The sequence below is a fragment of the Motacilla alba genome, chromosome Z, assembly GCF_015832195.1.
Source record: "Motacilla alba alba isolate MOTALB_02 chromosome Z, Motacilla_alba_V1.0_pri, whole genome shotgun sequence".
Taxonomy (NCBI): domain Eukaryota; kingdom Metazoa; phylum Chordata; class Aves; order Passeriformes; family Motacillidae; genus Motacilla; species Motacilla alba.
Window position 1 is genome coordinate 23,698,458 of NC_052046.1, and position 13,630 is coordinate 23,712,087.

At 39.9% G+C, this 13,630-nt stretch overlaps 1 protein-coding gene across 1 annotated transcript; it reads right to left on the minus strand.

Annotated features, from left to right (window-relative positions):
• Positions 1–2,436: 2,436 nt before the first annotated feature.
• F2R (coagulation factor II thrombin receptor) lies at positions 2,437–12,120 on the minus strand. Its single transcript, XM_038125720.1, has 2 exons — positions 10,162–12,120; positions 2,437–3,941 (listed from the first exon to the last, which is right to left on the minus strand). Exons 1-2 carry the CDS (start codon positions 10,220–10,222, stop codon positions 2,740–2,742), a joined length of 1,263 nt encoding a protein of 420 aa, XP_037981648.1. The 5' UTR covers positions 10,223–12,120; the 3' UTR covers positions 2,437–2,739.
• Positions 12,121–13,630: the final 1,510 nt, after the last annotated feature.

Below are 13,630 nucleotides of genomic sequence, written 5' to 3' on the forward strand. Positions count from 1 at the left end.
GCAGTTTGCCTGTTGCAAAACATTGTTAACAGACTTTGCGGCCATGCCTGCATTTCTGGCTAGAGTTCACCTAAATAGGGATGTAGAACTTAGAGCCAGCAGACCATATTTAGTCTGCAGTCAGGCTGCATGCAGGTGGCAGGCTGTAAGGCAGATGCATGCTCAGCATTACCTGATACAACACTTCTAGTGAGAATATACCAATCTCTGCAAAATCCTTGCCTTGCTAAATTAAGCAAACCCTCCCATGTGAAATTAGTTATACCAGTGACAGCTGATGTATGAGGTATTCTACCAACAGAAACCACGTTGATTGCATATCTTCCTCCACCAATATTACTGCAACATGCAGCTGGCGTAACTGGAAGATTAGCAAGCTTCCTTATGCATGTTTAGTGCCTGACACATCCTTGTCTCCAAATGTTATATAGCACAAGCTCATTCTGTAGTTTGCTTCATATAGCAAATTATTCACCTTATATCTAACATTATGGAAGAAAAATGAAGGAAAGACTCAAGAGCAGAAGGTACAGGTAAAACAGCATATACATCAATGGTTCCACTTCTCTTGGTCAGATGTTTACTTCTTCCTCTTCCCCCTGAAACAAGCTGTTAATTTTCTTTCCCAGCTAGCAGTGCAAGGTGCAGTAAGCATGAAGATATGGTTAGGTTTCCCTGTTAATTTAAGCATGTCAGTCTAAATTGTAGTACTTTCCTGGTTCACTTTCTTCAAAAAGCTACCACATTCTGCTTTGCTGCATGGCCATGCTGACCAATTCATAGAATCATCAATTCCTAGAATGGCTTGGATTGGAAAGGACCTTACAGATCATCCAGTTCCAACCCCCTGCTGTGGGCAGACATTCCTTCCACTAGACCAGGTTGCTCAGTGCCCCATCCAGCCCTGGCTTGAACACTTCCAAGGATGGAGCATCCAGAACTTCTCTGGGCAACTAAATCTACTCTTCTTCAGTTTAAAACCATTACTCCATATCTAACCTAACTCCTAACCCTATCCCTGAAGGTCCTGATAAGTCTCCCTCTCTTTTTTATCAACTTCCTTCATGTATTGAAAGGCTGAAGTAAGGTCACCCCAAGTCTTCTCCAGGCTGAAAAACCCCAGCTCTCTTAGCCTATCCTCACAGAAGAGGTGCTCTGATTGTCTTCATAGTCTTCCTCTGAACATGGGCTAAAAAGCAGTCCCCCAGGCTGTAACTCCAGGAAGCACAGAGGTAATTCTTTTCAGCCAGCAAACAGCAGATGTGTCTTGATGGTTTCAAGATGGATTTGGATTTTGCTGAAAAACAAGACCATCCCTAATGTGATATTAAACAAAATGAGAACGTAACTTGAATATGTCCATTTGTGGGGTCTTAGGCTTGCAAATTACATAGACGTATCATTCTCACTCATGTACTTGAAAATGGCAAAACCTTGAGAACAAAAATCTATGCTTAAATCCATTAAGGAACAGATACAAACCAACAAGAAATCATGGTTAGGAAGCCTCTCACTGCCACACCATATGCAGAAAGATTAGGTCTCGTATCACTTGTGCTGGACTGAAGACAGCTTTTTTTTCGCTGCTGTACTTCTTGGCAGATTACTGTGGCAATTCCTATAAACAAATTCATACTTAATTGGATTTCCATTTTCATGTACAGTCCTATTACCTACATGCTTGTTTCTAAAACTGAATTTCTGTTATTTTTGCTTTGCTGTTCTTTGTAGCAAAAGACTGCTCCACAGAATGAAGTTAGTTATTGGTTAGCTAAATACCATAGCCATTTCAGTAGATATGGACATGGTGTAAAATGTGAAAAATGTCCATGCTAGCAGGGATAAAGGATATTTTCAAGTCCTAGATATATGTTTGATGACTAACCATGAGCAAGAAAGCACGTTTGGAAACTGCATAACAAGATGATGAATAGAGCTTTTCCAGTGTATTTTTTGCAGCACCATTTACTTATTGTGAAACAAAATCTCACAAATTTTTCTGAAATTAATTCTCAAAAAATACCACATTCCTAACTGAAGTGCCTAGCATACACTAATGGTAGCAAAACCAAAACCAAGCTAGCTCCAGCTGCTGGAAATTATCTCCCATGTCACACACTGCACCAAGCAATGGCTGGGTTTTGATTCCTCACATTCTGAAAACCATACAGACTGTTTTGAAGTGGAATATGTAAAAACATAAAATGAACAATTTCAGTGTCCAGAGATATAAAAAAATGCTAAGAAAGTAAGTTAATAGATAATTCTAGAAGTAATGACATATAGGAGAAAAAAAAAAGCCTGGAAAGGTATTTTCACTTTTTTGAGGAATTGGATGGATTGAGTGATTCAATATATAATAATTTATTCAACCTGACAGATATAGTTCAAAATACTAAACTGGGATTTCTACAATAAACTGAAAAATGCAAAGGATTTGTCTGAAAAAAAGTTTATTTGAAAAACACTCAACAACTATTATTAAGAAATTATTTTTCCCCTCTACATTAATGTATTTACATATACTATACATCTGTATATATATGTATATATATCGATATATCTATCTATGCACACACACATACAAAGTTTTAATTTGAATTGTGTATTACTATATTGGATCCATAAAGCTATGTATCATACAATAACTTGGTTTAAGGTTTTGCATTTCTTGGATATAACACTCCCCTTTCTGGTCTGTAACTGTGTAAAAATTAAACAATTTGAAGACACATTATCTCAATGCATTGCTAGTAATTTTCTGTAGACGCTGTTATTCACATTAGTAGTCAATGTAGCCCTTCTAGTACTACTGGTAGACATCAACTGGCCACTGCTGTTACTACTGTTAGGATCAAAAGTCTTTTTACAATTGAAGAGACTGAAAAATTGCCTCTGATACTGAGAAGAAGCATAGTAGTAAATAAAGGGGTCAATGCAGCAGCTAATGCTGCTGATAGAAACACAGAGTAGATAGGCAAAGTAGAGATACTCTAAGCTGTTGTCATATGAAAAATGGATATAATGAATTAAGAGGAGAACATTTGTTGGTCCAAAGCAAATAACAAAAACAGAAAAAACAGTCACACACAAGAGCAAGGCACGTGTCTTCTTATTTTGCTTTGCAACAATGGTGGAAGAACTAAGACAGCGAATGATACACACATAACAGACAGAAGAAATTATAAATGGCACTATGAAAAACACAGAAGACAAGACAGAGAAGAAGTGGAGGTAATAGCCGTGAAGTTCGGATTCTCTCAGCACATCATGGCACGTAGTTATATTTAACCTGGGTATTTCCATTGTTTGCTCTCGTAGGAGAAAAGGTATAACCCCGGTTATTGCTACAAGCCATATTATGAAACAAACCAGTGAGGCACGAGTTAGTGTACGCCACCCCAGGGACTGCATGGGGTACACCACTGCTAGGAAGCGATCGAAGCTTATGCTCGTCATAAACATTATTGAGCAGTACATGTTGCAGAAGAAGGCAGCAGTGATGAAACGGCACATCTGAGGCCCAAAAACCCAGTCATTTCCAGAAAAATGATAAACAATCTTAAATGGAAGCACACTTACAAAGAGAACATCTGCAAGGGCCAAATTCAGCATGTATATTACAGCTGGCTTTTCAATTTTCATCTTTTTCAGAAACACAAGTATTGCTGTAATGTTCAGAGGGAGACTCAGCACAAGCACTAGGGTGTAAATTGAAGGAACAAAACGAGTCAGCCACGGACTAGTGAGGTATCTTGCTGTTTGAACTGACATCATTCGTTGTTCAGGTAGGAATGATGCAGTCTGATTGGTGGCTCCTGATCCAACTTCCAAGTCATTTTCAGTATCACCATCAACAGGAATAAGATCAGCCTCTGGACTGGAAGAAAGACGCATGGAAAAACTTCTGATGTGTGGTATGCTGCTGTTATTTGGAATGGCTGAAAAGTAAAAAGTATTAAGATTAATAAGTCAATATTTAGATGGTATGGGGAAGTGAAAACATTTTTCAAGAAGGAAAGTTAAGATTACATTAGATAAACAAAATAATAAGGTTAATTTCTGATTCCAAGCACATCTTGCCCACAGGTAAGCCATTTTATTTTAGCTCCTCCTGCTACAAATTTAGGTAAGATGTCCTTCTTTGTCTCCCATCTCTTAGCTTGAAAACTTTTATTAGTAGTGATTCTAGTTATGCTTAAGGATCCAGGGAATCTGCCAGCCTTGAACTGTCTTGGCCAGACCCTTCACACATTTTGTAAGAAATGAGATGCTGGCATAAGTACTCATACACAAAATTCCCACTAGAAGTACTCATCACCAAAATCACAAAAAGTAAAAGTGCAATTAAAGCATCATGGTTTTGAAATATTTCTGTGTGCTCTGGAGACATCTTACTCAACTTGAAGGCTCCCACCAAGAGAGATGGCAGAGCAGTTTTCAAGGTAGATGTGGATCAACCTTTTGATTTTAACAGATGGGTAGCTACAGATTGCACTGAAACACTTCCCGAGTTCTACTTATCCCAACCCACAGTGTGCAGGACAGCATGTGTCTGCTGTACCCCTGGGGCACTTCTGAAACCTACAGTTCCCTCTACAGCAAGGTCTTCTGCAGTATGCTTTCATAGCTAAGTCAGGACAGGCTATCTCTGCTTTTTGAACGTAACAAGCTAGGAAATCAATGTGATAAAGCACTAACTGTGTGGCAGGGGATTATTTATGTAAAAAAGAAAAAAAAACAACCAATCAATCCAAAGAACTATTTAGGCATTATTTCAGTAAAGTTGTTTGTATGGAGAAATATTTTCTAAGACTGTAATTTTCAGTTTTGGCTTAATCTGCTTTGGCATAGAATATTTCAAGTGTACTGCGGGTAGACAGAAGTGAGAAAGTTACAACTACTCAAGTGATCTGTTTGCCTGTGTAATTGATCCATTGTTGGATCTTTGATAATTAAAACAAAAACAAGGGTGTCTTAGCTCAGATCTGTGAGCTGAAAGTACATGATTCACCTGTGTAAGATGCTGCTTGTTAGAAGCAATTATTTGTTTGTAATTGAAACCAATTTTTTTTTTTTTTTAAACCAAAACATCTGAAGGAAGCAGATGGCAAAGAGAAAAGTGGCTGCAGCTTTAATCAGCCAGTTACCTCCCTTTGTGCACAGGCAGTGACAGAAGGGCCCTACCCAGCATGGATTTTTGTGAAATTCAGACTTGAATGTGGGGGGGAGATCAGAGGACTGGTAAGGCAATTTGGTGATTTTATTTAGAGTGAGTGGCTGTGCTTTATGTACCACGCTGTGTCACAGCAGCTTTCTAGGGGCAGAGAGACAAAAGGGAAGTGTTGGAGGGAATCGTTTTCATATGCAAAGTGACTAGATTGCAACCTCTGCGGGTCAGAAAAAAAGATGCTGGGAGCTTGTTACAGAGACTGTAGTAGGAATGATGTAGTTTGAAGCAGAAATTACAGAAGTACGTGAGATTTGGTGATTGCACAGAAGGGCACTAAATACATTTATACAAGGTTCTCTTCTGTCTTTTTAAAGAGAACATGAACAACAGGCAGAACTATAGAGCCCTAATCTTTAACACTGTATAAATTTAGTCCAAGCAGTTGGATGGCTCAAAGAGTCAGCTCCTAGCTTTACAGGTAAGCTGCAGCACAAATTCTTTTGTATGACACATCTAGCTTCAGCCTGTGGCTGACATCAAAGAGTTAGGAGATTTTCTATATTTAATGATCACTGCAATAGAAATATGTCACAAATGACACCACTGGTCTTCATCTCTTTTGGGAAGCATTATAACTATACTTGAATGAACACCCCCCCCTCCCCAGATTTCTTACACCGGGAAGCTTGTCTCCATGGTAAAGACATCAGTAAAAGTGAGGAAAAATCTGTCAACTGTACCCATTGTATCTCCAGTACACACAAGTTTTATGAATTTAAGACTTTTAATACTATGAGTATTTATTTTCAAACCAGAAAGCAATTGAAAGAGAAGACAATGGTAATTTTAGTCCCCCAAAGGTTGACATGTCCATCTTGCTTTCTCCATCACTGTAGAACAGTGTGGAGAACCAAACAAAGAAGTGAGGAATGCATGTTTTTGGGAACACAAGATATAAACAGACTTGAAGAGAGTAAAGCCTGGAGCTAGGAACTGGGCTGCCAAGACTACCACTGCATGACACAGTAACTGAGGCACCAGCACCTCTCTCATCCCAGCATCCTTCAACTTTGAAAGACCTGAGCTGTGCTGCAGTTTCACACTTTTGAGAACTAGCAAACAAACTTAATCAGAGTCACTGACCCTTAATGCCTGAGGTTAAGTCTCTTAGTGTGGATGCTCTGGGTGATAACCTAACCCACTTCTCATTACTAACTCCTAACTGAGAACAGTATAAAAAAAGTAACAAGGAAAAAAAAAAAACTATGACAAGTACCTTTCACTGACTACCAGATGTTGTCTTAGCTATTGCTTATAGTTAACACTGCTAATAATTTTAATTATAACCTGAATTCTTGGAGACATCTTATGTACAAGTTTATTGGATTAAGGGATTTAGAGTCACTTTTACTCCTTTACAGAAATTTTCTAAAAGTAGAATCCTATTACAATAAATCAGAATAAAAAAATTCATAAATAATTTTAGTTAAAATTATCTGGAATAATTTGATGAAAATTATGTGTTCTTTGTATAAGCAGAGGCTTTCTAAGTCCAGAGTTGAACTCAACCTTCATTCTGTCAACATCACCTCCACGTTGACTCCTGTTCTCAATCCATGTCCCCATTTTGAACTTAGATGACATGAGGTACTAATTGCAAGCCAGCTTTGTGGAAAAATGTAATAAGGCATCACACTTGCTATTTTGATGCCACTTGATAGTATAAAGAATGGTGACTTAAACTTTCTTGATGAAGCTAAATTTAACTTGAAAGCTTAACAGCCATGTATCAGTTCTTATCCTTTACCAAGCTGCTTGTATGACACAGTGTCTGTGTAATTCTAGAAAAAACAATATACACTCCATACTTTCTGAAACAGAAAGGCAGACAGATACTGCCTTGAGGTTTGTATTCCTTTTGTGTCAGTGTTTATATGAAAAAGCTGAAGATAGAGATTTATTCACAGAAGGGAACAGGATGAAACAATGTCATATTATTTCAAAAGATTGTAATGAACCTTCATAGCAAACAAAAAGGCCAGTACAGGAAAGAGGTGTTACCTTTAAACTGGGTTAGTACAAGACTGCCAATATACAGTAGCTCTACAGAAAATGTTTTGAAACTACTGATAGCTAGAACTACACTGGAATCTATTCTTTCCAGCTGTTTTCAAGCTATAGGTATAATTTGTCTAAAACATATTTCACTACAGCCTAATTATTTTTTAATAATTCAAATAATCTGCTAGGAAAACAGAAGTAAAGCTTGTATAATGATTACAAATGTTCAGAAGGTCATCTTATTTTTCTAGGCTGTCATCCAGTCCTTTTGGAAGAAGTCAAGCTTGGTTGATTTCTATTTTTATAACAAATAGGAACTCTGTCATATCAGCAATGAGAATAACCGCTCTATCAAAATATCTATAAAATTTAAACATGTATGAAAGAACAAGATTAGTAAACTATGAACAAATAAACAGCAGGATAAAGCACTGAGGTTTTATCCTTGAGGTGTGTGTACTCAGGACACTGACTGATGAGCAGTCTTTTCTTTACCTTCAACAACTCCTTCAAAAGACAAAAATTACATAGTATCAGTATGACACTCAAGTTGCCCAAAGTCTTCTTTTAGTCCATGTGGTTTTTTCATCAGTTCTCGAAAAAGGACATCGAGGAATTACGTAGAAAGCTGAGCAAGTTAGTGATTGTTTAACACTCCACAATGTGTTATTTTCTATCAATTATTACATATTATTCATCTCACAGTCAGAATACACAGTCAGTATACACATATGCTGCTTACCCTGACATTTTTTTAAAAATACAGAGATATGTTGTAATTTCTTTTCATGTCTATTTGCATATGCAAGGGACTACCCTGCATCCCACTCTGTGAAAGAAAATACAACAGCTTTGGCCAATCTTAAGGTCCAGAAGAAACTTGAAAAATATTTCTGTAGGCCCATGAATATGGACAGGATGTTATAAACCAGCAGACTTCACATCCCAAGGGATATCTTTGTGATGTGAGAGACTAGAGAATAGGCTCCTACACAAGCCAATTAAATATGTTCTCTATGTGCTGCTGGACAACAAATACACCTGATTTATGGGCATTACTGGTGACAGCTGCATACTAGCTTATAACAAATAGGTTTCTTTTATCTCCCCTTTGTAAAACCCCAAGTGATAAGCATCTAGAATCTAAATTACTCAGTAGCCCATAAATTAGGCATGTGAAGGCAGACTGTGAAGTGCTTGCCAGACACATTAAAGACAAAATATGACACGATGACAGTTATTTTCTTTTATAAAAATAAAACTGAATTGTTTATGAGTTCACATCTCCATTTATACAGAATTCATAATTAGATTACACAACGGATGTAGTAGCACTCTGAACACATTTACTTGAACTATTGTTTTCTTGCAACTGGGTGTCTGCTCCATTTTGCTCTCCTTTCTCATCTCTTTAACTACATATGCTGGCTTCAACCAATATAATCTATTTTGCCAGCAGTGTCCCAAGACAGGGAAGTCCAGATGAGTTCAGACCTTAGGCACCTCAACAGCACTGGTCAGATAGTTGTAGGCACTTAACACCAACCTACTGCCAAACTAGTGCATTTTCACCTGCTCAAAGGAACAGCACAGGTCAGTAATGTGGTTACTGTGCACAGTGAAAGATGGGGAAAAAGCAGGAGAGAAGCTGCATGTCAAAGCTAGAGCAGATCTCAGGATACAACAGTGCATGGGCAACAGGAACAAAGTATATTGTGGTAAAAACAGGTTATCTAGGACAGTGGAGAAATTATATTATTACAATGGGAATGAGCACAAGAAGAGCAGAAGACATATTCAGATAATCAGGTTTCGTTAGTTCTGTTGTGCATGAAGTAATGGGAAGAATATCACCAACAGTGAAATTTTTTCCCAGCATTAACATGTACAGTTTGTTTTTTACACCAGCACCCCCTTTTCTCACAAAGAGATCTTCCTCGGACTTCCCATATGGACATGATTTTGACAGCTTCCTTCCCACTTGTCCTTGTGCCAAAAAGTTATCTAGCAAAAAATTATTTGCCCTCTCCTCTCTGATGGTTCCCTCCCAGCATAGTTACAAACACTAGGTCTATCCCCTTTCAGTTTAGCTCAGTAGTCAAAGTATGTTATGCTCTGAAATTTCCTCTTAGCTGCTCATCTAATCAGCCCTTTTACCTATGTAGGACCTGAGGCTTTACTGCAGGCCACCTCGTAGGACTAAGTTATTTCTACAGCAGCACTATCACCACTAGCTGACTGAAAGAAACCTTAAACTGAATCAAGCAAAACAGTAATAGCAAAAAAACCTGTGCTCATCTCTAAATGCACAATCCTTTGTACTGCCATACCTCTGCCATAAGGTGTGAGGTTACATGCCTGCATGTCTTCTCTCACCTTCCTTACCTCAACATCTCCATCATCTAACAAGTTCTGAGTGGGAGGGATCTACAGGCTCACCAGTTAGGGTACTGATGTTGCTATTAGTGAATAACCATGAATAACCATGGAAGTCATCTCTCTCCTTGGGGTGCATATTCTGAACTCTTCTGTGCTGGCAGATCTTCCGAAGTTTGCACCGCCTAGAAATTCATGTGGCACTCCCTCTTTTTACGCTTATTAATGAAAAGTTAAGAGAATCCACCAGCAAGTCTCGTTGATCTGGTCCGTTCCACCACCACCTGCTACTGCCCGCCGCCCTCCTTAGCTACGGCGTCACCCCCAGCTATCCTTCACCACCAAGAAGAGCCTCTCCTCGCCGCTGCCATGAGCACGAAGAGCTGAAGGAACCTCGGTCCGAACTTGCACTGAAACTCCCAAGCGGGAGCCCCACGGCCCGGCTACGTGCGAGCACACGATGCTGTGCGCTAGGACGCTTTCTGATCATTCCCCGCGTTGTCGGAGCACGCCAGGCCCCGTGGCCGGCCCCCGCCTCCCCGCGGACCCACCTGGCCGGGGCGGCGGGCAGCACAGCAGCGCCAGGGCGCACAGCAGCGCCCGGGGCCGCATGGCCGCGCGTTCCTGCTCGCACTCCGTCCGTCACTCCGTCTGTCGGTCCGTCCGTCCGTCCGTCCGTTGCGGCGGCGCGGGGCTGAAGAACGCAGCCCACAGGAGGCTGTAGCGGCGAAGAGTCGCACCGGGCCTCCCTCCTGCCGCACGGAGGGGCTGCGCGCCGGGGCCCGGCGGCTCGGGGTGGGAAGCGCCGAGTGGGGAGCGGAGAGCTCGGGAAGGGGAGGAGAAGGCGCCGAGGCAGCGCCCGCGGCCCCACGGGGATTAGAGCCCAGCCAGCAGCCCCCGCTCCCAGCTGGGACACGGGAAGCGGTGGCGGGCTCGGGCGGGTTGAGAGGTCGGGAGCGCCGGAACAAAGGGTTGTGTTCAAGAAATTATTCTAAGCTAAGATTGCCAAATTTGCAGTCCGAATGCCTCACGGGAGCAGTTCCAAGGCCAGATGAAATGCCTGCATTACTCATAGCTGAAAGATCACGCTGGTTCAGAAGAGCCACTCACAGTTGATCTACTTCGCATAAAGGAGATGACGTCCAAGCTTGCTTGTATGGCATGTGATCAGTAAACTGCTCTGCAAACACAGGGCAACCCAAAAGTGATTCATTGCCTAGTTCTGCAGCCCTGTCCGCTACACCAAAATCCCCGAGAAAGTGGTGCCACTCCCCAGTCCAGTGGCATGTGCCATGGACAAACCTGGGAAAACTTCTGCACTCCTTTAGAGATGATCATGAATCAAGAGGTGGTTGAAGTGAAACCTACATGAAGGTTGTATAGGAAAATATTTTGGTAATTTTGCAACTATTACTTAGAAGCTTTGCTTTAAAATCCCACTGATGTTTAAGTGCGTTGTGTTTATTAAGCCTGTAAGACAGTCAGAAGCTTTAAAGTGGACACTGGCTTGCTAGGGTGTGCTATCCATGCCTCAACTGTATATCTTTCTCTGTACAGCAGTACAGACAAAAGTGTGAAGGAGGGGAAGGCTGATTCGAACTTGCTTATATGTATGAAATGCATTTTTTACTGCAGAAGCACTGACCTTTGTTTTTAATGGAGAATAAAAACAATGGAAAACAAATTTCCCTAATCATAAATACTGGTTCCCAATGAGCTCTGTGTCTCTATGGTGTTAGTCTCACAGTGCTAGCACTAGTTATGTAGCAATATACTCCGTTTGTATAGAGCAAGAAATGTTACAAGTTTTACAGCTAGCCAGCCTTCCTACAGCTCTAGCATCCCTTATGCTCAAGGAAACCTAGAAAAATGCTTTATACTTCATCTAACTATTCATCTGTTTAGAAAATACCCTAATAAGTGGTGATTATTTCATCTGGGAAGAGAAAGTGAAACTATTCTTGGTCATTTCTATGGTCTCACAATTCTACAAACACACACAAAGGTTGCTCTTCTAACTTTCTAAACCCAAAACAGAACTGAACTAAAACAGGTAATTGTAAAAATTACTCAGGTTCTCAAAAAAACATATATTGCCAGTATTTTTCTTACATTTCAAGAAGTCTTAACCAGTGGGTCAATACTTGAGGAATAAATTAGATTACAGAGTTTGTGAAACATATTTTAGGAAGTATTTTAGTCACAGACATTAGAAAAAGTCATAGGGCTGTTCCATTTCATCTTTGTAACCTAGTTATTATAAATCCAGCAAGTGAATAAAACTCATGCTTGTTAAATTTTCTGTCTGCATATGAAAACCAAATTTAAGTTTTGTATCCTTTAGTTTTGTGAATTAACTTGCTCCTTTCTCTCAAGATAACTTATTGTAACAGAGATGAAGAGTTCATGACTTATAAAGCTTTAGTTTTTAATTCTACATCTTGCATCTTTGTCAGAATTTTGTTTGGTTTGTTTTGGGGTTTTTTTTGGGTGTTTTTTTTTTTTTTTTTTTTTTTTTTTTTTTTTTTTTTTTTTTTTTTTTGTAGAGGTATGTTAAAGAACAAAACTTCATTCCTGTTAAACACACGAAGTTTACCAAAAAAGACTGCACCTGTCTAGTGAGACTGCTACATCATTACTGTTTGTGGAAGGAGATTGTTCTTGCTGCCAATACATGAATTACCCTGTTGCATGTCAGAGGTGGGTAGTTACTGCTGAAAGATGAGCATAGAAATATACCTCAAGCAGGGAAATCAGTCATCTAGGTAGAAGTTGTGTATCTAGTTACAACAGCTAAAAGAGGTCCACAGATCAGTGCAAAGTGAAATAGAACAAATCTAGTGCTTGTGTTGGTGTTCCTGTCTGCCTGGCCTAAGCAGAAGGATGTTGTTCTGCAATTTTGTGGGTAGTTTTGCATCTTCAGAGGTCCTTGAGAATGGAGAAGTTCCAAAATAAACTAAGTTAGCTGCCAAGCACTCTTAGTCAACTTTAAAGACATGTGATAGGAAAATGCAAGCCTTGGGGTTGCCAGGCTAAGACTATTGCCTATTTTAATTTCTTTTCACTACCACCAGTTAAGGAGGACAAAGTTGAGAAACAGGCAGGTTGTCCAAAGAAAGATGCATTTTTTTCCTGTAGTGACAACTGATGCATAGTTGTCCAATTCAGTTGTACTGGCTTTTTTTCTCAGGTTTTGAACTAGCAATGCAAGTCTTTCCACACCACCATTTCATGATTGAAGCTGGTTTCAGCAAGTCCTATTAATGGTGAAGTCCCCACCCCCCCGCATTACATCTTATGGTAGCCTCTAAAAAGCCTTTCTTTTTTGTTGTAGTTAGTAGCTGTTAGCAGCAGTGGGTGATAACAGAATCACTTTGCTCATTGGTGTGTGGTACTTCACACTACCATCAATGTTATGTGGGGGTAGAAAACATTGTGGTCAGTCCTGTTCAGCAGGGTTCATAATATTGTTCAGTGACAAGGCCCTAAATGGAACTACCTAATAAAGGAAAAAAGCTTATAAAGGAGTTCAAAGAAATTAAATGGAAATTACTCTTTGATGTGCACTAGGAAGAACAGGAAGTCCAGGAAATGGCTGGAAAAGGGGCATGCTGGTATACAGACTGTACCATTCATACTTGTCATTACGTGGGAACCAAAGAAGCTTTTCTAAGCTTGCCTGCTTCAGGAAATAACTGAGGAATGTGCTATTTGCATTAGAACTAGGCAGGTACTAGATGTGTCAAGTGTATCACACAAAATTGCATATCCAGGAGTGAGTTACTCCCATAAAGGCTGTGTGTTTCTGGCATGTTTCACCAGCACAACTCCAGGCTTTTGACACATTACCTCAAGAGTCTGTTCTTAGAAGCAACATCTCCCCTGTGGCAGATTTAGTGCTCAGCTAGAGTTTGTTAAAAATACAGCCATTAATCAAGTCTGTTGCAAATAAAAAGGGGAACAAAAGATTGGGAGTTTAATTCATATTCAAGTAAAATTAATTTCTCTTCTTTGGAAGGA